General features: G+C 58.0%; 3 protein-coding genes across 3 annotated transcripts; all 3 read left to right on the top strand.

Annotated features, from left to right (window-relative positions):
* Nucleotides 1–196: 196 nt before the first annotated feature.
* Nucleotides 197–6,865, top strand: HRG_11558 (sec63 brl domain-containing protein; the record flags this gene model as incomplete). Its single annotated transcript, XM_044870028.1, has 4 exons — nucleotides 197–1,474; nucleotides 1,532–2,143; nucleotides 2,207–6,264; nucleotides 6,322–6,865. 4 exons carry the CDS (start codon nucleotides 197–199, stop codon nucleotides 6,863–6,865), a joined length of 6,492 nt encoding a protein of 2,163 aa, XP_044714925.1.
* Nucleotides 6,866–7,593: 728 nt separating this feature from the next.
* On the top strand, nucleotides 7,594–9,743 carry HRG_11557 (PWWP domain-containing protein; the record flags this gene model as incomplete). The annotated part of the gene is made up of 7 exons (XM_044870027.1): nucleotides 7,594–7,759; nucleotides 7,949–8,429; nucleotides 8,488–8,818; nucleotides 8,880–8,948; nucleotides 9,006–9,101; nucleotides 9,158–9,649; nucleotides 9,708–9,743. 7 exons carry the CDS (start codon nucleotides 7,594–7,596, stop codon nucleotides 9,741–9,743), a joined length of 1,671 nt encoding a protein of 556 aa, XP_044714924.1.
* A 717-nt stretch (nucleotides 9,744–10,460) lies between these two features.
* Nucleotides 10,461–12,978, top strand: HRG_11556 (origin recognition complex subunit; the record flags this gene model as incomplete). The annotated part of the gene is made up of 8 exons (XM_044870026.1): nucleotides 10,461–10,511; nucleotides 10,569–10,799; nucleotides 10,861–10,934; nucleotides 10,997–11,228; nucleotides 11,286–11,425; nucleotides 11,488–11,761; nucleotides 11,809–12,237; nucleotides 12,331–12,978. 8 exons carry the CDS (start codon nucleotides 10,461–10,463, stop codon nucleotides 12,976–12,978), a joined length of 2,079 nt encoding a protein of 692 aa, XP_044714923.1.
* Nucleotides 12,979–16,133: the final 3,155 nt, after the last annotated feature.

Raw genomic sequence — 16,133 nt, 5'->3', positions numbered from 1 at the left:
TGGATGAAACCAGCTCATCGGCCCCGGAAAGACGAAGCCACCCACGAAGCATCTTCCTGTACCGCACTGAAACCATCGAACTCGGCGGACACAACACATGGTGACTTAACGGCCGAGCTCCCCGAGCTTTCGTCGAGAACATCGGCGGCGTTCTCTCACGCGATTCACGCGACCAAGTCGAAGAAACGAATTGAAGATGTCGGAACCCCATCGCGATGTCTCCCAGTACAAGTACTCGGCCATGTCCAACCTGGTCCTCCAGGCGGACCGTCGGTTTGTCACACGACGTACCGACGAGGCCACGGGCGATCCCGAATCACTTGCTGGGCGGCTGAGCATCAAGGACATGGGCGGTCGGGTCGCGCGAGACTCGGCACCCAAGCAGAAGAAACAGAGTGGCATGCCCGACGTTGAGAGGGGAAGCCTTCAAGACGGAGGGGATATCCTGCTTCGCGAGCAGCGAAAGCGCAAGGCGGAAGCATCGCAAGCGGCAACGGGGCTGCTCGGTGCCAATGAAGCCCTGATAGAGGGCATCACATACCGCCCTCGAACAGCGGCAACGCGAGCCATCTTTAACCTGATTCTCACCTCGGTGGCGAGCAATTTGGGAGATGTCCCTCACGAGGTTATTCGCAGCGCCGCCGACGCAGTCTTGGAATACCTGAAGGACGACGACTTGAAGGATCTTGACAAAAAGAGGGAAATCGACGATATCCTTGGCGCGACTCTCGCCCCCAAACAGTTCAACGAGCTGGTGAATCTGGGAAAAAAGATCACGGACTACGACGCTCAGGATGAAGAGGACGCCGACATGGATGACGCCGAGGGCGAAGCCGAAATCGATGAGCGCCAAGGTGTCGCCGTGACCTTTGACGAGGAGGACGAAGACGCCGTTGCCGACGAAGTGCACGAGGTCCTGTCCGAGAGCGATGCGGGCGATGAAGACGAAGCTGAGGACCAAGATGTGGCCGAGGCTGATGCGACAGCCCCAGACGAAGCGATGGCCATTGATGCGGATGCTTCGGGAGCCAAAAGCAAGGAGGATGAGAAGCATTCAGTGTCCGCGCGGGACATTGACGCCTTTTGGCTGCAACGGCAAATTGGAACTCTATATCCCGATGCGCACGAACAGACCGATAAAACGAAAGCCGCCCTGCGAATTCTATCTGGCGAGCCCGACGTGACGGACGGCGAAGAGAAATCGCTCCGAGAGATTGAAAACGACCTCATGGAACTATTTGACTTTGAACATCACGAGCTGGTCCACAAGCTCGTCGAAAATCGGGAAAAGGTTTACTGGCTCACGAAGCTGGCTCGGGCCGAGACCGCCCAGGAGCGCGCCGACCTCGAAAGGGAGATTGCGTCAGAGGGACTCCAATGGATTCTGAGCGAACTCCGAGGCGAGGGCACTGTGGATGACGGGAAGAAACGGAAGATGGACATCAAGATGGACATTGATGTGCCCGTGTCCATGGTAGCTGAGAAGCGGGAGCCCGGGCAGCCAGAAGGCTACCTCGTCGGTGGTCTCCAGCCCAAGAAGACCATTAACTTGGACAATTTGGTGTTTGACCAGGGAAATCACTTGATGACGAACCCAAAAGTCAGGCTGCCGGAGGGCTCGACCAAACGGACCTTCAAGGGCTACGAGGAGATCCACGTCCCGCCTCCGAAGAAGCGGAACGAGCCTGATGACATCTCGATACCCATCACCGATATGCCCGAGTGGGCTCGAGGCCCCTTCAGCACGGCCAAGTCGCTCAACAAGATCCAGTCAAAATGCTTCCCTTGTGCCTTTGAGGACGACGGCAACATGCTCATTTGCGCGCCCACGGGCAGTGGAAAAACAAACGTCGCCATGCTGACCATTCTGCGAGAGCTGGGCAAGAACCGCGACCCAAACACGGGCGACATTGACCTCGACGCCTTCAAGATCGTCTATATCGCCCCCCTCAAGGCCCTGGTTCAGGAACAGGTCGGAAACTTTGGGAAGCGACTCGAGCCCTACGGAGTACGGGTGTCAGAGTTGACAGGCGATCGCCAACTCACCAAGCAGCAAATCGCCGAGACGCAGATCATCGTGACGACGCCCGAGAAATGGGATGTTATCACCAGAAAGGCCAACGACCTCTCTTATACCAATCTTGTGCGTCTGGTCATCATCGACGAAATCCATCTGCTTCATGATGATCGAGGACCCGTTCTCGAGAGCATCGTCGGCAGGACCATTCGCAAGACTGAGCAGACTGGTGAGCCGGTGCGGCTCGTTGGGTTGTCCGCCACCCTCCCCAACTACCGCGACGTGGCGAGCTTCCTGCGAGTCGACAACAACAAGGGCCTGTTCCATTTCGATGGCTCCTTTAGGCCCTGTCCCCTTCGCCAGGAGTTTGTCGGTGTGACGGATCGCAAGCCCATCAAGCAGTTGAAGGCGATGAATGACGTGACCTACAACAAAGTGATGGAGCACGTCGGGACCAACAGGAACCAGATGCTCATCTTCGTCCACTCGCGGAAAGAAACGGCGAAAACGGCAAGGTACATCCGAGACAAGGCTCTCGAGATGGACACGATCAATCAGATTCTCCGACACGACGCGGGAAGCCGGGAAGTGCTCAACGAGGCATCGAGTCAGGCAACGGACGCAGACCTCAAGGACATTCTGCCGTATGGGTTTGGCATCCACCACGCCGGAATGAACCGCATCGACAGGACGGACGTGGAAGACTTGTTTGCCCGGGGCGCCATCCAAGTGCTCGTGTGCACGGCAACTCTCGCCTGGGGCGTAAACTTGCCGGCCCATACTGTCGTTATCAAGGGGACACAGGTGTATTCGCCAGAGAAGGGTAGCTGGGTCGAACTGAGCCCCCAGGACGTCCTTCAGATGCTCGGTCGTGCGGGACGACCGCAGTTCGACACATACGGAGAGGGCATCATCATCACGACCCAGAGCGAGATCCAGTACTACCTGTCGCTCCTGAATCAGCAACTCCCCATCGAGAGTCAGTTCGTCAGCAAGCTGGTGGATAACCTCAATGCCGAAATCGTTCTTGGCAACGTCAGGACCCGCGACGAGGGAGTCGAGTGGCTGGGATACACGTACCTTTTTATCCGAATGCTCCGATCTCCCGGCTTGTACCAGGTGGGCGCTGAGTATGAGGACGACGGCGCACTCGAGCAGAAGCGTGTCGATCTCATCCACTCTGCTGCAATGGTTCTCAGGCAGTCCAACCTCATCAAGTACGACGAAAAGACTGGAAAGCTACAGTCGACCGAGCTCGGCCGGATTGCCTCACACTACTACATCACCCACGGCTCCATGAACACGTACAACAACCTAATTCAGCCGTCCATCAACAGCATCGAGCTCTTCCGAGTCTTTGCTCTCAGCGCCGAGTTCAAGTACATACCAGTACGGCAGGACGAGAAGCTGGAGCTGGCGAAGCTACTGAGCAGAGTTCCCATTCCGGTGAAAGAGAGCATCGAGGAGTCCCATGCCAAGATCAATGTCCTTCTGCAGGCCTACATCTCTCGACTCAAGCTTGACGGCCTGGCGCTCATGGCGGACATGGTGTATGTGACGCAAAGCGCCGGGCGAATCTTGCGGGCGATATTCGAGATATGTCTCAAGAAGGGCTGGGCGTCCGTAGCCAAAACCGCTCTGGACTTGTGCAAGATGGCGGAGAAGCGCATGTGGCCGACCATGTCGCCTTTGCGTCAATTCCCCAGCTGCCCGCGAGATATTGTCCAAAAGGCCGAGAGGATAGACGTGTCGTGGAGGAGCTACTTCGACTTGGATCCCCCACGTATGGGTGAACTCTTGGGCATGCCCAAAGCCGGCCGCACAGTCTGCGGCTTCGTGGCCAAGTTCCCGCGACTCGAGGTTCAGTCCCAGGTCCAGCCCATGACGAGGTCCATGCTCAGAATGGAGCTCACCATTACCCCCAACTTTGAGTGGGACGACAGTGTACACGGTGCGGCCGAGAACTTCTGGATCCTCGTTGAGGACTGCGATGGCGAAGACATTCTCATCAGCGACACGTTTCTGCTACGGAAGGAATATGCCCAGGCCGAGTCCAACGAACACGTTGTGGATTTCACGGTTCCAATCACGGACCCGATGCCACCCAACTACTTCGTCTCAGTCATCTCGGACCGGTGGATGCATTGCGAGACGAAACTCGCCGTCCCCTTTCACAAGCTCATCCTCCCCGAGAGGTTCCCTCCTCACACCGAGCTTCTCGAGCTGCAGCCGCTCCCCGTGACTGCCCTCAAAGTGCAGAGCTACGTTGACCTGTATCCAGGCTGGAAGCAGTTCAACAGGATCCAGACGCAAACCTTCAACTCTCTCTTCAATGGTGACCAGAACGTCTTTGTCGGAGCTCCCACGGGAAGCGGCAAGACTGTTTGCGCCGAGTTTGCGCTGCTTCGTCACTGGGCCAACGCCGAGGCTGGACGGGCCGTCTACATCGCGCCCTTCCAGGAGCTGGTCGACTCTCGCCTCCAGGATTGGCAGAAGCGCTTGGCCCACCTGAATGGCGGCAAGGAGATTGTCAAGCTGACGGGCGAGACGGCGACCGATCTCAAGCTTCTGGAGAGGGGCGACTTAATCCTGGCGACGCCGGTGCAGTGGGACGTCTTGTCAAGACAGTGGAAGCGCCGGAAGAACGTCCAGACGATTCAACTCTTCATCGCAGACGACGTGCATCTGCTCGGAGGCCACATGGGCTACGTGTACGAGATTATCGTTTCTCGCATGCACTATATCCGGACTCAAACCGAGCTTCCTATGAGAATCGTCGCACTCAGCGTTTCGCTGGCTAACGCGCGGGATATTGGAGAATGGATTGATGCTAAGAAGCATGAAATCTACAACTTTGGCCCCCACGTTCGGCCCGTGCCGCTCGAACTGCACATCCAATCCTTCTCGAACCCTCACTTCCCCTCGCTCATGCTCTCCATGGCCAAGCCCGCCTACTTGGCCATCACTCAGATGTCGCCAGACAAGCCAGCCATGATTTTCGTGCCGAACCGGAAGCAGACTCGGAGCACGGCGCGGGACCTGATGGCCGCCTGCGTCATTGACGACGATGAGGATCGTTTCCTTCACGCCGAGGTGGAGCAGATGCGGCCCTTGCTTGATCGCATTCATGAAGAGGCTCTCGCGGAGGCATTGTCGCACGGCATTGGCTACTACCACGAGGCCCTGAGCCAGAGCGACAAGCGCATCGTCAAGCACCTTTACGACAATGGCGCCATCCAGGTCCTGGTGGCGTCCCGAGACGTCTGCTGGGAGCTGACGAGCACTGCCCATGTCGTCATCGTCATGGGAACTCAGTTCTTTGATGGCCGGGAGCATCGATATGTGGACTATCCCCTCAGCGAGGTGCTCCAAATGTTTGGAAAGTCGCTGCGCCCTGCTAAAGATGGCCGGACCCGCGGCGTGCTCATGCTGCCGCAGGTGAAGCGTGATTACTACAAGAAGTTCCTCAACGAGGCTCTCCCGGTGGAGTCGCACCTCCACAACTATCTGCACGATGCCTTTGTCACCGAGATCAGCACCAAGATGATTGAGGCTGGTGACGACGCCATCAACTGGACAACCTTTACCTACTTCTACCGTCGGCTGTTGGCAAACCCGAGCTACTATGGCCTTGCGAGCACGACGCATGAGGGTCTGAGCAACTTCATGTCGGACCTTGTGGAGACGACGCTGCGCGAACTGGGCGAGTCCAAAATCATCGACTTTGATGAAGACGACGGCACGGTGGCGCCACACAACGCGGCCATGATAGGCGCCTACTACAACATCTCGTACATCACGATGCAGACGTTCCTGCTGTCCCTCAGCGGTCGCACGAAGCTCAAGGGCATCTTGGAAATCGTGACGTCGGCCACCGAGTTCGAGTCGATCCAGGTTCGCAGGCACGAGGAGAGACTCCTTCGGCGCATCTACGACCGTGTCCCCGTGAAGATGTCGCAGGCGGTCTATGACTCGCCTCATTTCAAGGCGTTTGTATTGCTTCAGGCTCATTTCTCGCGGATGCAGCTCCCCATCGATCTGGCCAAAGATCAAGAGGTGCTCTTGTCACGAGTGCTCAGTCTTCTTAGCGCCGTCATTGACATTCTCTCGTCTGACGGCCACCTCAATGCCACGAATGCCATGGAGATGTCGCAAATGGTTGTGCAGGCAATGTGGGACCGCGACAGCCCTCTCAAGCAGATTCCTCACTTTAACCCTGAGGTGGTCAAGGTGGCAAACGAATTCGGGTATGTGGGCAGACAGCTAGTTGCCTGCATGAATCAAGGAGCTAACAACCTTTCCAGCATCAAGGACATTTACGAATTCATGGAGGGCATGAACCCCGAAGAGAACCCCGATTACGAAAAGGTTGTCAAGCGCCTGGGCCTGTCGCCGAGTCAATTGGCGCAGGCGGCGGAATTCACAAACGATAAGTATCCGGACCTGGAGCTCGAGCATGAGGTGATGGACGAGGACGAGATCAGGGCTGGTGAGCCGGCGTACCTAAACGTCAAGATGACGAGGAACGTCGAGGACGGAGATGAGGGAGAGTACGACTCGACGGTGCACGCGCCTTTTTACCCGACGAAGAAGATGGAGAACTGGTGGCTGGTGGTTGGCGAGGAGAAGAGCCGCAATCTCTTGGCCATCAAGCGAGTCACGATCGGGCGCGAGCTCAGGGTGCGCCTCGAGTACACGGTACCGGCGGCTGGCGAGCACAACCTGAAGCTCCTGTTGATGAGCGACAGCTACATCGGGGTCGACCAGGAACGGGAGTTTACGGTGACGGCCGCTGAAGGGATGGACGTGGACGACGAGGACGAGGCTGAGGACGAGGACGAGGGATAGAAACGTGTACGAATGCTTTGCGGCTGGTTGTCTGTATGAAATGGTTTGCTCGCAAGTGGCTGAGGACGATTGGCCAGTCGGCATGTGCTCTTGGACGAGGGTTGCCGGGGCTAAGCGCAGGTTGTGAGGGGAAACGCCTGGGGAAGAGAGCAAGGTCAAGCCGGCGTTGGGCAGATGGAAAGCTGCCGGCCCAAGCAAGGAGCGAGGGAGGGCGAGGACCGGTGAGGAGGGAGAGGGGAACCCCCCGCTGCGGCTACTGAGCCTGTACGAAATGAGTAGAGCACGGTATTAGAGGAGAGCTGGGAACGGCCGTGCCCCGAGCCCAGGGCTTTGTGCTGGCTGGGAAAGGCTCATTGCCTCTGGTCGCGGGCGAGACTATAGCAGTCACGTGATGGGAGCTGCCCGGTGACGTTTGGAGTGATTCCTTTGGCTGCCAACCTCGCCCTCCGATGTTTTTTCTTCTCTCGTCATCCCACATCCATCGCCAGCACCAGACGAAGGAGGAGCTGGGATCCGCCGACTGCGAATCGCAATCCATCTCCACAACGCCAGCTTCATCGCGAAACCCGCTCCCGCGTCCCTGTCCATCTTCCTCGCACGCGACCCGCAACGCGTTGCAACTTGCATTTTCCCAGAGCTACACGTTCCAAGCTGCTGTCCCTCCTCGCGCCGCCACCCCCCTCTCCCCTTGCTGAAGACTTCGCGCCAATCGCCGCTTTCCGTGCGCAATGGCAGACAAGCCCAACGAAAAAGCCGAGGCTGCTGCGCCCGTGGCCGAAGCCGAGCAAGCTTCTACCCCCGACGCCCAGCCTGATGAGCAGGAATCGGGTGCCAAGGACACGCCCAAGCCCGACGACGCGGAAGGCGCCAAGGAGAACGCAACGAACTCTGAGGGTACGTGTCCGAGAGGCGCCTGCGCGTGATTTTTCGCGTCTAGAGATTGTTTTTGCACTCTCCCCGATTCTCCCGTTTTCCTTTGGAGATTCTGTTTCGCGGCGAGAAAATAGCCAATTGCTGGGGCTTCCCAAATCCTCACCCGGCCCCTTTGGAACCAGAATTGCGCTAATTCTACGCGTACATCAGAATCCGGAGCACCCGACAACGGCGAAGAAGCCACCGAAGACGCGACCGATGAGCCCGCCAAGGGGCCGGAAAAGCCTGCCGCCGACGCGGACGTCGAGATGAAGAACGCTCCCGAAGACGCCGCGCCCGAGGCTGAGCCGGCCGCCGCCGCGGCACAAACCCCCGCTAGCAAGGCCAAGAGCTCTCGCCGCAAGTCGGGCGCCGGCGAATCCAAGGGCAAGGCCCTGAATAAAAAGGGCTCCAAGGCGCGGCTCACACACATTGATGCCCAGCCCGGCGACCACTTCTTGGTGAAGCTGAAAGGCTTCCCCGCGTGGCCCGCCATCATCTGCGACGAGACAATGCTCCCGGCAGCCCTCATCGGCAGCCGCCCTGTCTCTGCCGCTCGACCAGATGGAAGCTACTCCGAGGCCTATGCCGACGGAGGCAAGCGAGTCCACGACAGAAGCTTTCCTGTCATGTACTTGTACACCAACGAGTTGTGAGTTGCCCAGGGTTCCAAAGCCCACCGAACCGTGACGGCTGACCTGCATCCACAGTGGCTGGGTCCAGAATACTGCCCTCTCCGAGCTCTCGGCCGACAAGGCCAAGGATACCATCACCGAAAAGATGCGCAAGGACCTAAAGGCCGCCTTTGAGCTCGCCGCCGAGCACCATGCCGTCGATCACTACAAGCAGATACTTAAATCTTTCCAGGAGGAGCAGATTGCTCAGGAGGAAGCCCGCAAGCAGGCCGCGGCCACGCCCAAGAAGTCGAAGAAGGGCAAGGGAAAGGCGACCGACGACGACGAGGCCGCCGATGTAGAGGACGCGGATTTGGCCCCCAAGTCGGCCATGTCCAAGAAGCGAAAGGCCGAAGAAGATACCAGCGTGAGCTCCTCCAAACCAACGAGGGCCTCGATTGATCAATTGGCTGATGCATGGATCCCAGACTCCGCAGCGACCCGACTCCGTCAAGAAGCCGAAGATTAAGCTTAACACGTCATCTACGCCAAAGACGGCAAACGGGGCTGCCACGCCCAAATCCGCAGGCGGTGCTGCGGTCAAATCTACCAAGGTGAAACCTAAGAAGGCCAAGGAAGGTGGCGAGAAGAAGGTCGAGACGCCCAAGGAAGCAAAGATGACTCCAGAGGAGCGCCGCGCCCGCAAGGAGGTACGTGCCCAGACGAAGCATCCTGAGAGGCTGTTTGTTACTGACCGTTTGCACAGAAAGAGGTCTTGTATCTCCGCCACAAGCTCCAGCGAGGTCTCCTGACCAGAGAGCAGCAGCCCCGGGAAGACGAAATGAAGTCCATGTCAGACTACATCTCTGTGCTCGAGAACTTTGTTGATCTCGAGGTCTCCATCATCCGGGCTACCAAGATCAACAAGGTGCTCAAGGCGATCCTCAAGCTGGAGTCGGTCCCGCGCGAGGAGGAGTTTGAGTTCAAGAAGAGATCGCAGGCGCTGCTCGACAAGTGGAACAAACTCCTTGCCGGCGACGCGTCGGGGCCTCCGTCTGCCACGACTAACGGCGTGAACGGGGCCGGCGAAGAGAAGAAGTCGGAGGCCAACGGCGTCAAAGACGGGGCAGAAGAGACTACAAAGGACGAGCCCGAGAAGGCCCCTCAGCCCAAGACGGAGGAGACGGTCGCCGACGAGGGCGGGGCTGAAAAGTCGGGCGCTGCGGAAGAAAAGGAAGAGAAGTCGGGCGCTGCCGAAGTAAGTTCCAGCAGCAAATGGAGGGCGTTGACGGCGCAACGAGCTGACATGGTGTTAGGGAACTGCCCCCGAAGTGGTTGCAGCCGAAGATTAAACACGGTCGTCGTCTAGGGAGTTTTGTTCCATCGGTCTTTTCTCTACGGCGCTTGGGCATGGTTCGATGCGTTTTGCTTTTTGATTTTTATGTTCTCGCTATTGCGGTGGCCATGAGAAGCCTCGGGAGTTGATGTAAGAATAAGTCGCCGACAGGGTGAGAGGGCGCCCAGGGGCTCCCTGCCGACCGTGCGATTCTTTGCTCTGCGAGACTTGCGCAGCGATGGAGGGGGCCACGATGGGATACGGCGGGGGCAGCAGCGCGAGGGTCACGGGAACACTCAGGAAATGGTTCTCGAAAAGGAGTGGCGACGTGTATGGGATGCAAGGATACTTTGCGCAGATGAAAAGGGTTGGTGGGCGGGCGGTCTATAGGAGCAAGGGCGAATGGAACTGTCGCTGCTCCGTGATGGAGGCGACGGCACTCTGCGCTGTCAAGAAATGCAGCTCGCCTTGAGTTGACGATTCGGGGTTGGTTGATGGTTGACGAGAATGGTGAGGATCACCAGTCAGTGTGCACAGTGCTAAAACAAGACGACCAGAGCGTCGTGTACAGTATCGGCATAGTCTGTAGTGTAGGATACCCCCTACCGTGCATCTGTACAGTGTCGGAACTGTCCCACAGACGCGTCTAACCGCGTCTGCCAGGTAGCAGAATCTCCTCGCCCACGGACAGACATCGGGAGCAAGACAGAGTGAGCAAAGAGGTGCAAGCAACATGGGCCCCGGTGACGAGCGTCGGGTTACATTTACCCAAGAGGATCATCAGGTTAACCCATCTCTCCGCTGCGCTTGAACTCTGCGCTTGAACTCGGTGGGCTGACAGGTGAGCCAGGTCGCTTACGTCTTCGAGCCCGAGGAGGAACAAGAGACTCGCAGCGAACGGCCATTGAAAAGGCGCAAGGTGTCGAGGCAGGCCAGGAAGAGCAAGTCGGACGTGCATGACTCGGAGCCGCTGTTTGCGCCGCTGCTCAACGGGGCCGAGAAGCCAGAATACGTGCGACTGCGGCAGCAGCTGTTTGAGGCGAGCTGGGCACGGATTGACGACCGCATGCAGGTGAGCTTCCTCTTTTTTTTTCTGCGGTCTAGACCCCACGCGAGACTGACGACGGTTAAAGGGCATCCTGAGAGAATCCAACTCGTCGACTCTGGATCAAGTGTCGGCGTTTGTGGCAGCGGCTGAGACAGAATGGTGAGCCCGTCATGGTGACAATTACGTGCGACCCTTGGCCTTGCTAAAACAAAGCCACAAAGCGTGGACCAAATCCCAGCGGCCTTCATCATCACGGGGCCCAACATTGCGTCGCAGGACCTACTCTTTGAGCAGCTGTCGGAGACGCTGCAGCGGTCCTTCGCCAGCCAGTTTGTGCGGCTGCGGTCCTCGGAGGCGCTGACGTTGAAGGCGGCCCTCCGCAAGACCATCAGAGATGCCACGGCCAGTGGATCCACCAGTGACGATGAGGAGCTGCCACCGAAAGACCAAGAGGTACGTCTCCCCAGGCAGCTGTCGTAGGCACCTCTCCCTTTGCTGACTCGGCTCAAGAGCCGGCGATATCTCGACTATGACCTGGAGGCCCTCATGGTATCCATCACTCCGAAGAGGTGCAAGCACGTTTTCGTGGCCTTTCAGGATAGCGAGGGCTTCGACAGTGGCTTGATTTCTGACTTGACGTCCTTGTTCCAGTACGTCTTCTCCCGGCCTTCTCTCAAGGCCTCGACACACCATTTGTTGACATCGGTTGCAGTTCCTGGCGCCCGGTGATCCCCTTTACGCTCCTCTTCGGCATCGCCACCTCTGTCGAGCTTCTCCAGGCTCGGCTATTGAAGTCTGCCTGCCATCTCATGTATGGCGCGCAGTTTGACTGCGTACAGACGGGAACGATCCTGGAGACGGTCTTCAAAGGCGCAGTGGCCGCCGGCGACGTCCCCCTGCAACTAGGAGCGCCACTGCTCCGAAACATGCTCGACCGACAGCACGAGCAGATTGCCGGCATCCAGGCCTTTATCAGCTCTCTCAAGGTGTGTACCAAAATGCACGAGTTGGCCGGCGAGGCTAACCGGAGCAGTACGCGTACATGTGTCACTTTTACGCCAATCCCCTCAGCATCTTCATATCATCGGGTGCTCTTGCGAGCAAGGCCATTCAACCAGAACACATCGAGGCTCTGCGCAATCTGGAATCGTTTCGCGAGCACGTGGAGCGAGCGGTCGAGCTCGGCGACGACGAGTCGATGCTGCATGCCAAGTCGCTGATTGAAGACGACGAATACCTTCTTGGCAAGGTCAAGGAAAACGACAAGAATCGGCAGTGGTGGATGGGCAACGTCCTGCGCTCCATTCTGGTTCGCGAAGCGGCCGGCGAGCAGAAGAGAGCGTTCTCGGAGGCATATGTAGATGCCGTGGCCAGGGGTCCTGGGCTGACGGAGCAGTCTGGGCTCGCGGACTGCATCCGACGAATGAGCGCCGACGAGCTCTCCGCTTTCCTCACTCACGTCGTTGGACTGTTCGAGACGGGGGACGCTAGTCTTCATCTGCCGGCAGCGGCAGAGGACGGGGACGTGGAGCTTGCCAGGTGTCTCGCGACTCAGCTCGCGGAGCTGGAAGAGCTCAGGGCAACAGCGGAGCAGGGGGGCTTCTCGCTGCGGAGCAAGTACAGCGGGAAGAACAAGGTGATGCGTACAACGGTCATTGCGCAGCGGGTGCAGCTGAGCCAGGACTCGGCAGCGCTCCGGGACGAGGACAAGCGGCTGACGGAGATTGTGGACGAGACGACGAGGGTGCTGACGAGACACGTTGACAGCTGGCGAGGCGAGGCGGTCGTCTTCTCCGAGTGCTGGGTCTACGACTCGCGATGGCCGTCGCGCGAGGTGCTGGTGCCGCGGCCGCGGGCCGTGTTTGAGCGCAGCTTGAGCCGGCCCCACGACTACCTGGGCTGCGCGTGCTGCAAGGCCGGGGAGGGGGAAGGAGGCGGCATCCAGGCCACTCTGCCGGCGACGTCGATCCTGTATCAGATGTACCTGGAGACGGGCAGCCTGATCAACGTGGCGGACCTGTGGTCTGCGTTTCAGGGGCTGGCGGGCCGGGAGGAGCAGGAGGAGGCGGGAGACGAGGGCGAGAAGATGGAGCGGGAGAGGCTGACGCAATTTTACCGGGGGCTCGCCGAGCTTCGGGCGCTGGGGTTTGTCAAGGCGAGCAAGAAGAAGGCCGATCACGTCGCGAAGGTGAAATGGCTATGATGCGGGTGCGAAGAAGGGGGCTGGGAAAGGGGATGAAGGGCCGGGGTCTACTCGGTGGGTATTAATTAATTCTTTTTTTCCTTCTCGTCAAGCAGCACGCAACGCACATGGTCGGGTCGGCACGATAATATCACAGACACTTATTTATGACATGGCTAGGCGCTTACAAGTGCAGAAAGGCGGGAGAAGATTGTCGGTATTACTAGTCGGCGCTGCTGTGGGGGGGTTGATGAGTGAGCAGAGACAGCAGTAAAACCTGGTCAGGCCGTGACAAGTGTTCGAGAATGAATGAAGGCAGGAATACATAATTACACAAGGCAGGGATGGTTTACGGCGCGGATCAGGTGCGGCCTCAAGTCGCCGCCCGAGGCAATCAAAATGCGAGACAGGCTGCCGGGTTTTTCCTTGCTCGCCTGTTGCAATCTCGTCGTTTGGTTGGTCTGCAAAACAGGGCAAGGCGTAACAAAGATATACTCGGTGATGTCCGGGGTTGGTAGGTGGTGGTGCGAAGGCCCGGGCGGAGGACGGAGGGCGGGACGGCTTCGGGCAAGGCCGGTGTGGCCCGCGCCGGTTGGCCGTGGTGGAACCGGCTTTCACCGACTCTGGCTTGATTTGGGGTCGGCTACTCTATACATGTAGGGTGATGGTCTGGATGTTTGTACGGTTTACGTTGGACAGCATGCTACGGAAGAGGGTAGGGGGTGAAGTACGGGTACAGTCAGGTTAAGTATGCGGGCATCGCAGCCGATGAACAAGTGTCGTCGGCCCGGCGTCAGTTATAGTGGCAGATCCGATCAGGCCAAGGGCGCCGGGGAGAAGCGGGTAAGCGTTGGGGTGGCCAAATTACCGGCCCCAGCAAGGTATAGTAGTGTGTCGTCTGCAGTGATGATGATGATGGTGATGATGATGGTGATGAAAAGGGGTGTGCATGTGCGTGTGGAAAGCGGTCGCCAATGAGATCGCGTAAGCGCCGGTTGAAGACAGTAATGAGATGAGGCAGATGATGATGAAGAAGAAGAAGAAGAGGAGGAGGAGGAGGAGGAGGACGGGCTGAGGAGAGACAGACAGGCTGTGGTGCTAAAGGATAGGGGTTTTTGTGCTCACCAGTGGGGGCCGGCGGCAGAGATGGTGAGTCAAGAGGCCAAGGTGCAGTCCAGTTGGGCCGGGGCCCGGATTGTCTTGATTTTATTGAAGCTTTGGGGTTGGGTTCGGGTTCTTGTTGACGCAGTCGTCGACCGTGTGATGCATTCATGGGGGGCTAGAGGGAGGTGGGTGAGTGAATGCGTTGGGCACAAAGGGCATGCGTACGTGTGCTCGGCATGGCCATGCCTGTCTTGTCTTGCTTGTTCTTTAACGTGTACAGTAAAGCTTATAGGTCACGTTTTACGGGGTGAGGGTCAGAAGCAGAGGGAAGGACTAATACCGGGTGCGTGGTAACTGTGGCAGGGCCAGGGCTTGGGGGTTTTTTTTTGTTTTTGTTTTTTTCATGATGCTATATTGGGAGGGAGCCTGCCCCTGCGAGAGACATGTGTGAAATCTGGGATATGCTTTTTCCTTTTTTCCCTCCGCGGTCATTTCTGCGTCGAAGGAGACACAGACACGACAATGAATGGGTGGGGGGTTTCGGTTGGTTGCGGCTCGCCCCAATGTCTTGGCTTGGCGTTTGCAAGTGGGAAAAGGAAAGAAATTGGAAAGGCTGGAGGAAGGCGAGCCGGACCCGGGTTGACGATGCGGGTTGTGTGTGTGTGGGGGGAAAGTGGGTGAGTGGGTGGAAGAGAGTGGGTGAGAGAGGGTGAGAGAGGGTGAGAGAGGGTGAGAGTGAGAGAGGAGAGAGAGGAGAGAGAGACAGGGAGAGGGAGGCTGGGGCGCATTCCAGCCACCCGCTCGCAGTCTGATTGCGTTCAGAGGCCACCTGGCCCGTGGGGCGCTTAGTCTTACCGCCCACGGGGGCCTTTTACAGTTACAGTGCCTGGGCGCCCTCTCACGGCCTGCAAGTCACGGTATTCCACGTGACGGTCATCGTCATCACCGTCATCAGACCAACGACACAAGACGAGCCTGCTGCTTTGCACGAGTGACCAGCTTGACTTGCACGTCGTTTCCTCAAAGAAAAGGGAAAAGTAAAAGTAAAAGTAAAAGTAAAATAAATAAAAGTCTCCACGAGCTGGCCAAAAGCTGCGAGCGAGGCTGGGGCTTGAGGGTCCAACGGTCCGAACCCGTCGTTTTTCTCGTGTATCGCGCAGGTGCAGAAACTTGGACACACAAGCCCGTGTGGGCTGCATGCATGCATTGTATCCATGCCCCGGGTGGGTTTAGGACACTCATTGTTTGTGAAGAGAGCCTGACAGGTGAGAAAGAGGTACGGTAGATGAATGGGAGTGGGGGGAGCGGGCAGAGAGGGGGGGTGTGGGCAATGATGAAGGCAAAGGCGCTTGGTGCTGCTGCTACATACAGACATACATGCAACGATTGATTGACGACGACGACGAAGATGATGGTGATGATGATGGTGATGATGACGGTGCTGGTGGATGATTGGGGAGACCAGGGGGGGGGCCGGGAGGGAAACAGAAGACTCGTGGCCAGGCGTGCGCGCGCGTCTCGGCCGCATGTCTCACCAGCAGGCTGCGTCCGTCGCAAAGGAAACAAACAATAAAATGAAAGAAAAAAATACAACGACGCAAAAAGATGGGGGACGGGTTTCAAGATGGCGAGACAGAGGAGAGAAAATGGAGAGACACGAGGAGCGGGGGGGCGGCTGGCGAATCAAGGATGTTCGCGAGCAACACGCACAGTAATTGCGTGCATGTACAGGTACTCTGCAGTGACCGGTACGATGCGGTACTTTGCCTCTGTGGGCAGGTAGCACGTATTCGTCGTTGATGCGGCAAGAAACACGTTGGGGAGGGGAGGGGGGGGAGGAAAGAAGCCGCCTGCCTGCACGACAGACCAGGGCAGGCCTGGCGTCGAGGCTCTGCAAGCAACGACGACGGTTCATTGCAGCAGGCCTGTTCTCGTCGAACCAGAGAGAGCGAGCGGTACATGCACAGATACATGCACAGATACATGCCCAAGTACATGCCCAAGTACATGCACTAAGGTACCTAGGTACGTACATGCTCGGGTACATTCGCGGGTACATGCGCCGACGCAGA

The sequence above is a fragment of the Hirsutella rhossiliensis genome, assembly GCF_020360975.1.
Source record: "Hirsutella rhossiliensis strain HR02 chromosome Unknown scaffold00021, whole genome shotgun sequence".
Lineage (NCBI taxonomy): Eukaryota > Fungi > Ascomycota > Sordariomycetes > Hypocreales > Ophiocordycipitaceae > Hirsutella > Hirsutella rhossiliensis.
This window is presented reverse-complemented; position numbering and strand designations above follow the sequence as displayed.